Here is a 14881-nt window from a genome sequence, read left to right on the forward strand (position 1 = left end):
AGCACAGCGCGTCAGCTATACATACATATATATATTCTTTTTTAAAATTAATTAATTTATTTTTGGCTGCGTTGGGTCTTCGTTGCTGTGCCGGGGCTTTCCTAGCTGTGGCGAGCGGGAGCTACTCTTCGTTGCAGTGAGCGGGCTTCTCATTGCGGTGGCTTCTCTTGTCGTGGAGCACGGGCTCTGGGAGGGCGGGCTTCAGCAGTCGTGGCACGCGGGCTCAGTAGTTGCGGCTCGTGGGCCCCAGAGCACAAGCTGGCCCACAGGATTTGTTGCTCCGTGGCATGTGGGATCTTCCCACACCAGGGCTCCAACCGTGTCCCCTGCATTGGCAGGCGGATTCTTAACCACTGGGCCAGCAGGGAAGTCCCAGATATATATTCCTTTTCAGATTCTTTTCCATTACAGGTTATTACAAGCTACTGAGTATAGTTCCCTGGGCTGTACAGTAAGTCCTTGTGGGTTAGCTATTTTATGTATGGTTCAAGGTCACGTCCCCCCTAGTTCGTGGTGAAGATGTAAGATGCTGGAGGAAATTGGCTTAAAGACCCCACACACGCACGCACACGCGAATGCACACCCGGATAACAGTGAGGAGGGAGGTAGGAGTCGGGGAGGGCGGTGCGGGGTCACCGCCAGGCACGGGGTGTGGCCTCCTGGTGGCGGCCAAAGTCTCTGGTTTCCAGCCTCTCCCCGCCTGCCCACGCCCTACCTGTGGCGCAAAGAGCTGTCTCCGCCCCCTCGAACCTGGGTGACCAGGGAGTCTAGTGTTCGAGAGTGTGTCCCGGACACCAGGCGGCGGCGGTGGTCTGGGAGAAAAAAATCCGGCGGCGGGGAGAGAATCCTGCCCGGAGGCAGGGGGAAAGGCTAGCTGCCCCGCCTCCCTCCGCCAGATTTCTTCGGGGAAGGAGCCGCCCGGCACCTGCCCCCAGCTGGCTCAGCCGCGTGGAGCGTCTGGGAGCCCGCAGCCGACCTGCCGAGATGGAGGCGGCGGGCACCTGGGCTCTGCTGCTGCTGCTGGCGCTGCTGCTGCTGGCGCTGGCGCTGCCTGGGACCCGGAGGCGAGGCCACCTGCCCCCTGGGCCCACGCCGCTGCCGCTGCTGGGGAACCTCCTGCAGCTCCGGCCTGGGGCGCTGTACTTGGGGCTCTTACGGGTGAGGGGCCGCGCCGACGCCCTGGCTAGGAGGGGGTGGGAGGGTACCAGGGCCAGGAGAGGGAGGGGACCCCAGGAAGACAAACCACGCAGAGAGGCCCTTAGGTATCCTAGGGGATGCGGATGAAGGGTCCCAGGGCAGAGCTGAGAGAGTTGGGGGAGTCGCAGGGAGAGGGGGTGGGGCACCCAGGCTAGGAGGAGCAGAATCCTGCCCCCCGAATCCTGGAGACGGCGTGAGAGCTGGAAAGCAGGCTCCAGAGGGCCAGGAGTCCCGGGTTAGAGAGACTGGCGGAATCCTGGGGAGGTTGGGAGGGGGGAGGGGGGCAGGGAACCAAAGGTGAGAGAGACGAGTCCTCAAGCAGAAGAGAAACTGATGGTGTGATGGTGGTGGCTTGACCCAGAGGGAGAGGTAGTGGGGAGATACACGTGAGTATCCTGAGGAGGGGGCAGAGAATAAAAAAGAGAGGGTGTCCCCGGGGGAGCTGGAGGCAGAGGCTGGAGGATTCCAGGAATCTGTCTGCGGAGAGCGATGGGGCTGGGGGGCTGGGGGAGGGGGGGATAGGCGGAGCTCAGCTAGGAGGGAGGGAGCTGGAAGTTCCTGGGACAGAGAAAGGAAGGAGAGAGAGACAGAATTTGATGTATTCCAGGCATGGCAAGGAGCGGGTAGCGATCATGCTACCAGTCCTCCGTGGAAGCTGCCCCAGAATTTGAGGATTTAGCAGTGATTGAAAGGGGTAGTTAGTCTTTTGGGTTTTTTTTTTTTTTTTCCGGGGATGGGAGATGGGAGAGATTATGGGAGGCCACAGCTGCAGCTGCCCATTTTTGCTGCTGTAGGTCTGTGCTGTGGGAGCAGGGGTGGGTTCTGGGCTGTCCCAGTGTCAGAAGTTAGGGCTCTGCAGGGGGTAAGGGAATGGGGACCAGAGAGTGTGTTGGGTGAGGGAGTTTGAGGAAGGAGGACTCTTGTGGGGGAGGGGGGTGAAATGCTGGGAGCTTGGTGCAAAACAAGAACTGAATCTTCCAAAGGGACTGCTTCAGTTTGGGGCGAGGCAGGAGGGGCTCCTCTTAGGTGGCTCATCCAGCGACAGGGGCCACGATGGACATAAGACTTTAAAAGGCAGCAGCCTTCCCCACGTCACTCACCCCTTCTCGGTCCCTGCTCCCAGCTGAGTAAGAAGTATGGACCAGTGTTCACCGTGTACCTGGGACCCTGGCGGCGCGTGGTGGTCCTGGTTGGGCGCGAGGCTGTGCAGGAGGCCCTGGGAGGTCAGGCCGAGGCTTTCAGCGGACGGGGTTTGGTGGCAACACTGAACGGGACCTTTGATGGCCATGGTGAGTCCAAAGGGGAGCTGGAGGCTGCTGGGTCCTTCACTCAGAGCCTGCCACCACTTTCTGGTATGTGACCTTCCATGCGGTTCAGTGTCTCTGGGCCTCTGTTTTCTCATCTTAAATGGGATGATGACAGTGCCTAGTGCATAGGATTGTACTGAGGATGGCACGCAGTAAGCACTCATTAGTTACCTGGTTGTCGTCGTGTTATTAATGTTCCAGGCGAAGCCCCAGGGCTGGGAGGAAGAGGCAGGGCAGTTGAGGCACTGGGGATTCGTGGGCAAACGCTCAGAATGTACAAACTCTTCTCTGTTAAGACCGAAAGCTGGAAGCTGGTGCTGGGCACTCCAGGGAACACAGCCTTGAATAAACAGCCTCAGTCCTGCTCCCAGAGCGCATGGGTTAGGAAGAAACAGACCTGTCACTAGACAGTGACAGTCCAGAGAGGAATTGGAGGAGGCGCCTGGCCCAGCCTGTCGGGTGGAGATTGTCCAGGACGTCTTCCTAAAAGACGGGGTGTCTGAGCTGAGACTCATAGGATGAGTGGGAAGGGTGTTCCAGGCAGAGAGACCAGCACGTACAAAAGCATGGAGGTGAGGGAAAAAGCATTCACTCATCAGCTGACAAATTTTCATTACACCTGGCTTGGTACTGGGGACACAGAGGTGACAGATGTGGTGACATGTCTTACTGTGGGACATGTGGGCTTTGCAATAAGACAATGGAGGGAGAGACTAGATTTCTAAAATGAGAGGTACAGCCTTAAGAGCAGGACACAGGGGACCTTTACTGGCCAGGGGAGCAGAGGGATTTGGAGAGGAGAATGGGAGGAATCAGAGAAGGCTTCCTAGCGGAGTTGACATTTGAACTGAGACCTGAAGGCTGAGTGGAGTTAGTTCAGAGAGAACGAAGAGGTGAGTGATCCAGGCAGAGGGAACAGCCGGGGCAAAGGCCTAGAGGGGGCATCCTGGCACTTTTGAGGAAGTGAGAAAAGCCAGTGCAATTGAATTAGTAGCAAAGCTGGAGAAGTCTTCAGAGCCTGATCATACAGGGCCTGAGTCAAGCCAGAGTTTGGACTTTGGGTTTTTCTGGGAAAGGGTAGAGTCAGAGTTAGAAAGATCCTCTGGTTGCTGTGTGGGAGCCCAGCAAGGGGACTGGGCTGGACCAGGTCTGGGGCCGTTGAGTTGGGGAGGGGAGGTGGTTGGGAGAGGAATGCAGGGCTCTAGCCAGGGGATGGGATGTTCGGCGGCTGAGATGAGGAAGAGAGATGCTGAGGCCAGTTTGGGACACAGTGGAGGGATGGGTGGGCAGGGGACATCCAGGAGGAGGCGTCCAGAAGGCCGCTGTAGACTGGCATTCTACAAGTGGAAACAGCTCAGACCAGGGAAGGGACTGTCCAGGCCTCTTGGATAAGGAGGAAAACAGTGCACTTCCATCCTCCTCCCTCCCTTCTCAACCTCCAGTTGGCATGGGGCATGGGACCCAATAATACTCCATAAATGTTGGTATGGATGGATGGATGGATGGGTAGAAGGGTGGGAGGGAGGGAGAAAGAGGAAAGAGGAAGGCATGATAAATGGATGAGTGGGTGAATAGAGGAATAAAAAGATGGATAGCCAGAAGGAAGGAAGAAATCTTCACTCACGCTGGTGAATCACAGAACACGGGGAGCCTGGATAATCCCAGATACCAAGTCCTCAGGAGAAGGTCACCCTCAGGTTAGGCAATTACTGAGCACCTCGTGAGTCCTCCTCCTTGGGCTAGGCTCATATGGACTCAGGACAGGGCACCCCACTGGGAGGAAGGGAGGAATCCTGGGGAACGGGGGAGGGCTGGTCCCTCCTTGAGTCTAGCCTTCTGCGCAGGGGTTTTCTCCTCTAATGGGGAGCGATGGAGGCAGCTGAGGAAGTTCACCACGCTGGCCCTGCGGGACCTGGGCATGGGGAAACGAGAAGGTGAGGAGCTGATCCAGGCGGAGGCCCAGTGTCTGGTGGAGGCGCTCCGGAGGACCAAAGGTCAGCAGGGCGCCCGAGTGTGGCAGGGCCTTCCCCGCGGACTGGGCTGGGGACTCTAGTCACTCCTCCTCTCTCCTCCTCCACCTTCTGCCAATGTCCTGCTGTCTTCCTGAGGGTCTCTGTGTCCCTCGTAGTGTCACGTCGCTCTTTCTGCCTCTTCTCTTTTTTGTTTTGGCTGTGCAGCATGTGGGATCTTAGTTCCCCCACCAGGGATCGGACCCGTGCCCCCTGCATTGGAAGTGCGGAGTCTTAACCACTGCACCACCAGGGAAGTCCCTATTTTTCTGTCTTTCTCTCCTGTAAGTCTGCCTCTGTCTTCCTCTGTCTCTCTCCGTGTCTCACTCTCTCTTTCCCTGTCTGTGTCTCCCTCTCTCTGTCTGTCTCTTTCTGGTCGGGTCTGGCCCCCACTCCATCTCCGTGGACCAGCTCCGCCCTACGACAGCGCCCCTCTGCCCGTCTCCATCACAACTCCCCTCCCTGTCCCCTCCTCCCCAGGAAGGCCTTTTGACCCCTCACTGCTGCTGGCCCAGGCCACCTCCAACGTCATCTGCTCCCTCGTCTTCCGCCTCCGCTTCCCCTATGACGACAAGGAGTTCCAGGCCATGGTCCGGGCGGCTAGTGGCATCGTCGTGGGGGTCAGCTCCCCGTGGGCCCAGGTAAGGGGGTGGGACCCCTCTCTCTCCAAAGGCTCCTGCCCACCTCTTTCAGGTAACCCCAGAGCGCCCTGTCCACCCACCCCTCTGCCCTGGTGCAGGGCCAGGCCCCTGTGAAAACGGCTGCCCGTCCCCCCACAGACCTACGAGATGTTCTCCCGGCTCCTGCAGCGCCTCCCGGGCCCCTACACGCAGCTCCTTGGCCAAGTGTGCACTCTGGCTGCCTTCGCCGTCCAGCAGATACAGCGGCACCAGAGGAGCCTGGATGACTCAGGCCCCGCACGTGATGTTGTGGATGCCTTCTTGCTGAAGATGGCAAAGGTGGGGGAAGCTTAGGGTTGGGGGCCTCCTGGCCAGGCCCTACACCCGGGTATAGCAGGGACACTCTGTCACCCTCCTTCTTTCTCTCTGCATGTCGCTCTGTGAATGTGTGTCTGTGTCACTTGCATCTCTCCTTTTTCTCCTCCCTCCAACCTCAGCCCCCTGCCCAGGCCTCACGCCCAGTGACCTGCCACCAGCAATCCCCACCATGACTTCCCCCAACCCACACAGGAAAGTTCCTATGAATTAGTCGTTTACTTACGAAACCTTGCAATGTCTAATTAGACTAATAAAGTCCTCTTTATTAATTATGTGAGAACAATTATCATATGAGAAAATTAGAATTAAGATGACCCCTGTGGAAATAACTAGTTTTGAACTGTACATACTTTGTAATTATGGGAGATATTCAGGGCCACATCCTTTGAATAAACGCAGCAGCCCTGTTCATGGAGAGAGAGATTTTTTTTCTTAACTCTGTGGCCCTTTTTTTTGGGGGGGGGGCTACCATGTGGCTTGTGGGATCTTAGCTCCCAACCAGAGATTGAACCTGGGCCCTCGGCAGTGAAAGCACGGAGACCTACCACTGGACAGCCAGAGAATTCCCGAATTTTTTTTTTAATAAATTTATTTATTTATTTTTGGCTGCGTTGGGTCTTCGTTGCTGTGCGCAGCCTTTCTCTAGTTGCGGCGAGTGGAGGCTACTCTTCGTTGTGGTGCTTGGGCTTCTCACTGCAGTGGCTTCTCTTGTTGTGGAGCACGGGCTCTAGAGTAGTTGTAGCACACGGGCTCAGTAGTTGTGGCTCGCGGGCTCTAGAGCACAGGCTCAGTAGTTGTGGCACATGGGCTTAGTTGCTCCGCGGCACGTGGGATCTTCTCGGACCAGGGCTCGAACCCATATCCCCGGCGTTGTCAGGCGGATTCTTAACCACTGTGCCACCAGGGAAGTCCCCCGAATTTTTATAATTTTTATTTTTTTACTGAAGTATAGTTGATTTATAATGTTTCAGGTATACAGCAGAGTGATTCGGTTTTATATATAAAAATATATATGAAACTGAATCATATATATATTCTTTTTCAGATTCTTTTCCATTGTAGGTTATTGTAAGACATTAAATATAGTTCCCTGTGCTATACAGTAGGTCCTTGTTGTTTATCTATTTTATATATAGTAGTGTGTATCTGTTAATCTCAAATATAATGAAATCTTTTTAATTTAAGAAATGAAAGGGAATGGGAATTCCCTGGCGGTCCAGTGGTTAGGACTCCGTGCTTCCGCTGCAGGAGGCCCGGGTTTGATCCCTGGTCAGGAAACTAGGATCCCACAAGCCGTGTGGCATGGCCAAAAAAAATTTTTTTTTAATTTAATTATAGTAAAATACACATAACATAAAACTTACCAACTTAGGGCTTCCCTGGTGGCGCAGTGGTTGAGAGTCCGCCTGCCGATGCAGGGGACACGGGTTCGTGCCCCTATCCCGGAAGATCCCACATGCCGCGCAGCGGCTGGGCCCGCGAGCCATGGCCGCGGAGCCTGTGTGTCCGGAGCCTGTGCTCCGCAACGGGAGAGGCCACAGCAGTGAGAGGCCCGCGTACAGCAAAAAAAAAAAAAAAAAAAAAAAAAAAAAAAAAAAAAAACTTACCAACTTAGCCATTTTCAAGTGTACAGTTCAGTGGTGTTAGATACTCACACGACCACCATCCATCTCCAGAACACTTTCAACTTGCAAAACTGAAATTCTATACCCATTAAACAACAGATCCCCATCCTTCCCTCCCCCAGCCCTCAGCCCCCACCCTCCTACTTCCTTACTCTATGAATTTGCCTACTCTAGGGACCTCATATAAGTGGGATCACACAGTATTTGTCCTTTTGTGGCTTATCTCACTTAGCATAATGTCAAGTTTCATTCACATTGTAGCATGTGACAAGATTTCCTTCCTTCTTAAGGCTGAATCATATTCCACTGTGTGGATATAGCACATTTTCTTTATCCATTCATCTGTCAGTGGACACTTGGTTGCTTTCACCTTTTGGCTATTATGAATAATGCTGCTATGAACATAGGTATACAAATGTTCTACAAGATCCTGCTTTCTACCCTTCTGGATAAATCCCCAGAATTGGAACCGCTGGATCACATGGTAAATCTATTTTACTTTTTTGAGGAACCGCTGTACCATTTGCCGTAACAGCTGCACCCTTTTATATACCTACCCCCTTGGCGACAGAGGTTCCAGTTTTTCCATGTCTCCACCAACACTTGTCATTTTCTGTTTGTTTGTTTGTTCATTTTATAGTGGCCACTCTCTTTCATTTGTTTTGTTTTGTTTTTGTTTTTGTTTTTTTTGCGGTACGCAGGCCTCTCACTGTTGTGGCCTCTCCCGCTGCGGAGCACAAACTCCCGACGCGCAGGCTCAGTGGCCATGGCTCACGGGCCCAGCCGTTCCGCGGCATGTGGGATCTTCCCAGACCGGGGCACGAACCCGTGTCCCCTGCATCGGCAGGCGGACTCTCAACCACTGTGCCACCAGGAAGCCCCTCTGTTTCATTTTTAAAACATTTCACCCCAAGAGAATAATATCAAGAGCCCACTTCCCAACTTTCTCACACATTTATTTAAACTCCCTGACAAAGTTATAACTTGCTGTGCTGCACCCCAAACCTGGCTGTGCTGGGTCTCTACTCCCCTCAGCCTGTGTTCTCTGAGCCCCTCTGCCTGGTTTCCCCCAGGAGAAGCAAGACCCAAACACAGAATTCACTGACAAGAACTTGCTGATGACGGTCACTTATCTGTTGTTCGCCGGGACGGTGACAGTTAGCACCACGATTCGCTACACTCTCCTGCTCCTGCTGAAATATCCTCAGGTCCAAGGTAGGAAGCTTCTCCACCAGCCAGGCCCTGGGAACAGGAGGGAGGGCTCGAGAGGAAGAATGTTTAGGGGAGTGGACAGCCTGAGCCAGAGCCTGGAGGCGAGAATGAGCTGGCATCCAGGGCGTCTGAAGAGCAAGAAGTCTGTGGACTGCCAGCTGCAGTGAGAGGTCTAGCAAAATGAGAAATGAGGCAGGAGGCGTCTCCGGCCTTGCTGCCTTGGTGGTACATTGTGCACCTAATCCTGAGCCATGGGGAGCCATGGAAGGTCGTTGAGCAGGGGAGGGCAGGGACAAATGAGCATTTTAGAAAAATCCTTTGGTCTGTCATGAAGAGGTAAGTTGTAGGGTCTGAAAGAGTATGCCAGGAGCCCAGGGCAGAAGACCAGGTAGGGACCTAGGCCGGAGAGAACAAACAGGGTTGGGCCAAGCTATGGGGAGGAGAGAGGGGTCCAAGTAGGCAGGTGGTGGAGAATGACAAGGGAGGGAGGCATCCAAGGACAGGCCCAGGGCTCTGGCCAGGGGACCGGGGGACCATGAGGCCACCCTGAGATGGGGACAGAAGGGATAAGGAGCTATTTCAGGGGAGATGCTGAAGCCATTTGGGGACAATTTGAGTGTGAGGGACCTGGAACCACCAGGGGGAGGCATCCAGAAGGCCACGAGACACCTGGATCAGGACTGGAGATAAGAAACAAATTGGGGTTATCAGGGCACAGGCAAGACCTGAAGCTGTGTTGGTGAGGGAGGGTAAGTGGGTGAGGGAGGGTAAGTGGGTGAGGGAGGGCTGGGAACGTGCCCCCAGGAACTCCAGCATTTCAGGATCACGCGGCTGCGTCCAGTGCTGTTGAGCCAGTGGGGTGGGCTGACCTGGAACATGGGACCTGGGTGCCTTGGTGGAATCGAGGAGTCAGCTGCTATTTCAGCTCACTAGGCCTCAGTGTCCTTATCTGGGAAATGGGGCTAGATTATGGTCCCCCACCTCACAGGATTGCTATGGGAATTGAAAGAGGAGAGATGTGATGCCCACCACATGGGATGTGTGGGACCCGGGCTGCAGAGGGCTGGAGGACTCTTCCTCCCTGCCCGCCAGCCTCACCCCTAACCACAGCTGCTCAGGAAGATGGAGTGTCCGGGAACTCCCTGGCGGTCCAGTGGCTGGGACTCCACACTTTCACTGCCGAGGGCCCGGGTTCAATCCCTGCTTGGGGAATTAAGATCCGTGTGGCACGGCCAAATAAATAAATAAATAAACCTTAAAAAATAAAGAAGATGGAGCGTCCGAGGGGAGGGTCGCAGGGCCCCGCCCCACCTTTGACCTCCAACCCTCCTCTTCTTGGGTGCAGAGCGTGTGCAGGCGGAGCTGACACGGGAGCTGGGGCCCGGCCAGGCGCCAAGCCTGAAGGACCGAGCCCGCCTCCCCTACACGGACGCGGTTCTGCATGAGGCGCAGCGGCTGCTGGCGCTTGTACCCATGGGACTGCCCCGAGCCCTCGTCAAGACCACCCACTTCCGGGGGTACACCCTGCCCCAGGTGGGTGTGCGGGTCAGCCAGGCCCAGCGGTATCTCTGTTTTGGGCCTGAGGGCCTGAGTCCATTGCTATCTTTGTCTCTTTTTCTGGGTCTTGGTCAGTTTGTCTCTCTGCATCTTCTTCCTCTTTCTCTCTCCTCTCTGGCTGACATCTTCCTCTCTTTTTCTGTGTCCCTGTCTCTGCACCTCTCTTTGTTTCTTTCTGTGTACATTTTTCTTGCCTTTTGACTCTGTCTCTGAGCCTCGGTTTCCCCCATGTGTCCAATGGATCCTAATTCTACCTACTTCCAATGGTGGCAGGCAGGGAAGCAATTTGAGGACTGAGGGCCAACGGAGGCCCTCACCCTCCACCCGGCTGCAAACGCGATCAGGCTCTTCCTTCTTCCACACACACACACACACACACACACTCTCTCTCTCTCTCTCTCTCACTCTCTCTCTCTCTCTCACTCAGTTCCTGCCCCTTCATTCCAGAGCAACTCAGAACCAGCACCACCAGGGGGCGACCTCTCCCTGGAAACAGAAGATGCCTTCCGGGCAAGCAGCTCCCTCCTTGAGCTTCATTGTAGAATCCAGTTCATAGTGGGTAGAATCCAGTTCATAGCGGGTAGAATCCAGTTCATAGCGGTTAGAATCCAGTTCATAGCGGTTAGAATCCAGTCCTGCTGTTTTCTAGCTGAGACCTTGGGCAAATCACTTCACCCTCTGAACTTCCATCTACTCCTCTTCTTTTCTTTTTTTTTCTTTTAAATTAAGTAATTTATTTATATATTTTTGGCTGCGTTGGGTCTCCGTTTAGCGCGGGCCTTCTCTAGTTGTGGCGAGCGGGGGCTACTCTTTGTTGCGGTGCGCGGGCTTCTCATTGCGGTGGCTTCTCTTGTTGCAGAGCACAGGCTCTAGGCGCGCGGGCTTCAGTAGTTGTGGCTCACGGGCTCTAGAGCGCAGGCTCAGTAGTTGTGGCGCACGGGCTTAGTTGCTCCGTGGCATGTGGGATCCTCCCGGACCAGGGCTCGAACCAATGTCCCCTGCCTTGGCAGGTGGATTCTTAACCACTGCGCCACCAGGGAAGTCCCTCCTCTTCTAATTGGGAGTAATAATAGTATCATCTTGGGATTGTAAGGAATCTGTGAAATGATGCTTGTAAAACACCGAATGAACTCTTTATGCAGGGGGTGGGGCTCCTATGTACACCACAGCAGCGACTATTGCTAAAGCAATGACTCTTGCAACTACTGATAATGATAATAGCAGTAACAGACATCTGTGATCGAGGATCTGCTCTGTGCTAGGTATTATTCTAAATGCTTTACATGTATTACCTTATTTAATCTTCAGAGCATCATTATCACACCCATTTTACAAATGAGGAAACTGAGGCCTTGAAAGGTTAGAAGACTTGGCAAGCTCTCCCAGCCTACAAGCGGTAGGGGCAGGATTTGAACCCAGAGCCTATGCTTTAACCACTGCTCTCTGCCTTTCTCTTCTTTTAACAACATTAGCGTGACCTTTTCCTGAAGCCTCACTCACCTTCCCAACTCAGAGCCCCATTAGCCAGAATCCCTAACAAAGGGAGAAGATCCCTCACCCTCTCCTTGTACTCCCTACCTTCCTTCACCCCCCACCACAGTCCTGGGAACATGGAGACTCTGATCTCAGCGGAAGGGGCTGCCCCTCTCCCCAAACCTGGGCGGGGGAAGCCTTCATGGGCAGCCCCCATCCACCCACCCTTCACCTCCAGAAGATCATAGTGGCAGAAAGCTGGGCTCTTAGCCAAGTGCCTTAGGACAGCCACAGCTGAATCACAACATAGCCCCAAAGTTTAAAAACAAATGTAAGAATAACAAGCTCTGCCATGTCCAAATGTTGCTTTGGGCAAGTTGCTTAAATTCTCTGGGCCTCTGTTTTCCCACTTTTTGTTTGTTTGTTTGTTTTGGCTGCACCACACGACTTGCAGGATCTTAGTTCCCTGACCAGGGATCGAACCCGTGCCCCCTGTAGTGAGCACGGAGTCTTAACCACTGGACCACCAGGGAAGTCCTCCATCTTTTTTTTTTTTTTTAATATTCCACACTGTTGCATCAGTGTTAGCCCTATCCTTTAATCCATTTTTACTACCGAGTTACAGACCTGACTGTTCCTGGCACCCTGTTTAACCAGTGGACAGTTATCTTCCCCACCCTATAAGCAGCCTCTATGACATTATCTTTCGTTGGTTTGGGTTTTTTATAATATTTATTTATTTATTTATTTGGTTGTGCCGGGTCTTAGTTGTGGCAAGAGGGCTCCTTAGTTGTGGCATGCGAACTCTTAGTTGTGGCATGCATGTGGGATCTAGTTCCCTGGCCAGGGATCGAACCTGAGTCCCCTGCATTGGGAGCGTGGAGTCTTAGCCACTGGGCCACCAGGGACGTCCCTCCCCCATCTTTAAAATGGGATCATATTACTAACTGTTCCCTAGACTTGTTAAAAAGATTTAGTGAGTTTGTGTGTATGTTTGTGAGTGTGTGTGTGTGGGTATAATACAGGTACCTATTACATATGAGGCAATACATATATAATGCTTAATAAAGTGCCTGACACATAATAAGCACTCAATAAATATTGATGCCGCTATGTTTTGTGAACCGGTTTCCCCAACACACCAGACTCTTGTGCTCTGCCCTCGAGGGCTGAAGGCCTGGTGGGTGAGGGATGTTTGTAGTTTTGTTATGATCTCCCCTCAGGGCACAGAGGTCTTCCCCCTCCTTGGCTCCATCCTGCATGACCCTGAGGTCTTCACACAGCCGGAGGAGTTCAACCCAGGACGATTCCTGGATGCAGACGGAAAGTTCAAAAAGCACAAGGCCTTCCTGCCCTTCTCCTTAGGTATCTGCTGGGTCCGCCCCTGTCCACCCACTGGTCCTCCCACAGGCCTGGGTGTGAGGACGGCTGGCACAGCGCCATCTGTCTCTCCTCCAGGTAAGCGTGTCTGCCTCGGGGAGGGCCTGGCTCGGACCGAGCTCTTCCTCCTGTTCACCACCATCCTGCAGGCCTTCTCGCTGGGGAACCCATGCCCACCGGGTGCCCTGAGCCTCCAGCCAGCCGTCAGTGGCTTTTTCAACATCCCCCAAGCCTTCCAGCTGCAATTCCGGCCCCGCTGACCTCCACCACCACCACCCCCCGCCGTGTGGACCAGATGAAGAAGGGAAACTTGGGAGGTAGTAGCCTTGGCGGTTGCCATGGACATAGCTGTGTCTCCTGAGCCACACATCTACGCCACAGGCAGCCACATTTGCACATCTGTAGCTGTTCTCTAGAGTCGGTCACACATATTCAGCCTACACATCCACAGGGTCATCAGCCCACGCAACCACACACCCAGACACACCCACGAGGGCCACAAGGCAACTCAGCCACGCAGATTTCTACTGACATAAATTTAGTCCATCTGGAATCACAACCACATGCCCGGATAACCCACCAACTCATACACAGCACAGCTCCCCTGGACCCACAACCCACGCATGGGGATTCAGCTGCCGCCTTCACAAGCCACGGAAACAGCCACAGTGTTTGCAGCCCACATGCCCTCTTAACTCATCAAACTTACCAGGGCCACCGTCTCTGGGAGCCTAGAGCAGAGAACATGCCCCATGCCAGCTCATGTCACCACAGAGACCATCTCTGTCCTCAGCCCTCAAGTGACCGTACCGCTATACAGGCATAAGACTGTCGCCATCCACATGCCCCCAACCACTGAACCACACAGCCAGCCCATGTGGGACACCTGCCCGCCTCCGGGGTATCTTCCCGCTAAGATATACGACTCCCGCGGAGGCCCAGCCCTGGCCCCCTCCGCACCTTCAGCCCTCGAGGGCACCCCTTTCCAGGCAGCCTGATCCCCCAAATGCTCCCAAATACAGACACACCCCAGTGTGCAACTGTGCACAAGCCTGGGGACAAAGTAAACTTGGACATATGTGGAAACTCAGATCAGGGGAACACACACACACACGCACACACACACACTCCAGCTTATATAACCATGTTGAAAACCTCCCCTGCTCCCCCCACCCGCCTCCAGTTAGATCCAGTGGATGGAGCCAGATCCCAACTCCCCGTTTCAGGGAAGAGGCCAGGTCTGACGTCCTTGTGACTCGAAGGTCCCCGTTTGGCAATAAAAGTTTGTATCTGGCCCAGGGCAGGGCCTAGTATGTGTGTGACAGTGTCCATCATTGTGCATAAGGAGTGGGGATGGGGGGGTCCACCCCTCCCTGGAGGCTAGGCGGGAACCAAAAAACATGGCCCCCGCCTACCCTGGCTGTTGACATCAGTAGCAGATGTGGAGGGGGCGGAGGGCGGGGGGAGGGGAGCTGTCCTGGGCCTCACTTCCGGTGAGGCTGATGTTGGGGGGTGGGCAGAGCTGCAGGCCTAGGGCAGGGGGTGGGAGGCGTGCGGGTAGGGGAGTTGGGGGGCCTCAGGGAAAAACTGAAGGTGACCGCTTCCCACCCTGGGCACCCTCCCAAACTGAAAGCAGACGCCGAAACACAAACCCTACCCTCACTCTGGCCTCTCCTGCCACCCTTTCCGTCCTCCCTTCTCTTCACTAGAGAGCCAGAAGTATCTTTTTCTTTGTCAATTATCTAATAAGGAAGTTTTCAAACACACAACAGTAGAGAGAATATAGTACAATGAACCCGTGGGCCCATGACCGGACCTCATTCGATAATCATCAACTTTCGGCTAATTTTATTTCATCTATCACTCTCTTACAGTGATTTTAAAGCAAATCTCAGAAAATGATTGAATACACATTTCTAATAGTAAAGGACATTCCCCCCCCCGACATTTTATTATGACAATTTTCAAACATGCAGCAAAGTTGAGGGGATTATACGGGAATACCCATGGGCTACCGCCTAGGCTCCCCCACTTTGGTTGCCATGCTGCATTAGCACATTTCTTTCCACCTGCCCAGCCAGCTCATTGTTTTAGGCTTTTCAGAATAAATTGCAGGGAATTCC

General features: G+C 53.9%; 1 protein-coding gene across 2 annotated transcripts; it reads left to right on the forward strand.

Annotated features, from left to right (window-relative positions):
- Nucleotides 1–825: 825 nt before the first annotated feature.
- Nucleotides 826–14094, forward strand: CYP2S1 (cytochrome P450 family 2 subfamily S member 1). Of its 2 annotated transcripts, none has more exons than XM_081216719.1 (9): nucleotides 826–1158; nucleotides 2321–2486; nucleotides 4349–4498; nucleotides 4994–5154; nucleotides 5293–5472; nucleotides 8210–8351; nucleotides 9694–9881; nucleotides 12602–12743; nucleotides 12837–14094. In XM_081216719.1, the coding sequence occupies exons 1-9, from the start codon at nucleotides 985–987 to the stop codon at nucleotides 13016–13018; spliced, it is 1485 nt and encodes a 494-aa protein (XP_081072845.1). In that variant the 5' UTR covers nucleotides 826–984; the 3' UTR covers nucleotides 13019–14094. The 2 variants fall into 2 exon arrangements, with proteins under 2 accessions (XP_081072845.1, XP_081072844.1); XM_081216718.1 differs by having other exon boundaries at nucleotides 12908–14094.
- Nucleotides 14095–14881: the final 787 nt, after the last annotated feature.

This window comes from Mesoplodon bidens (genome assembly GCF_964165515.1).
Source record: "Mesoplodon bidens genome assembly, chromosome: 18".
NCBI classification, from domain to species: Eukaryota; Metazoa; Chordata; class Mammalia; order Artiodactyla; family Ziphiidae; genus Mesoplodon; species Mesoplodon bidens.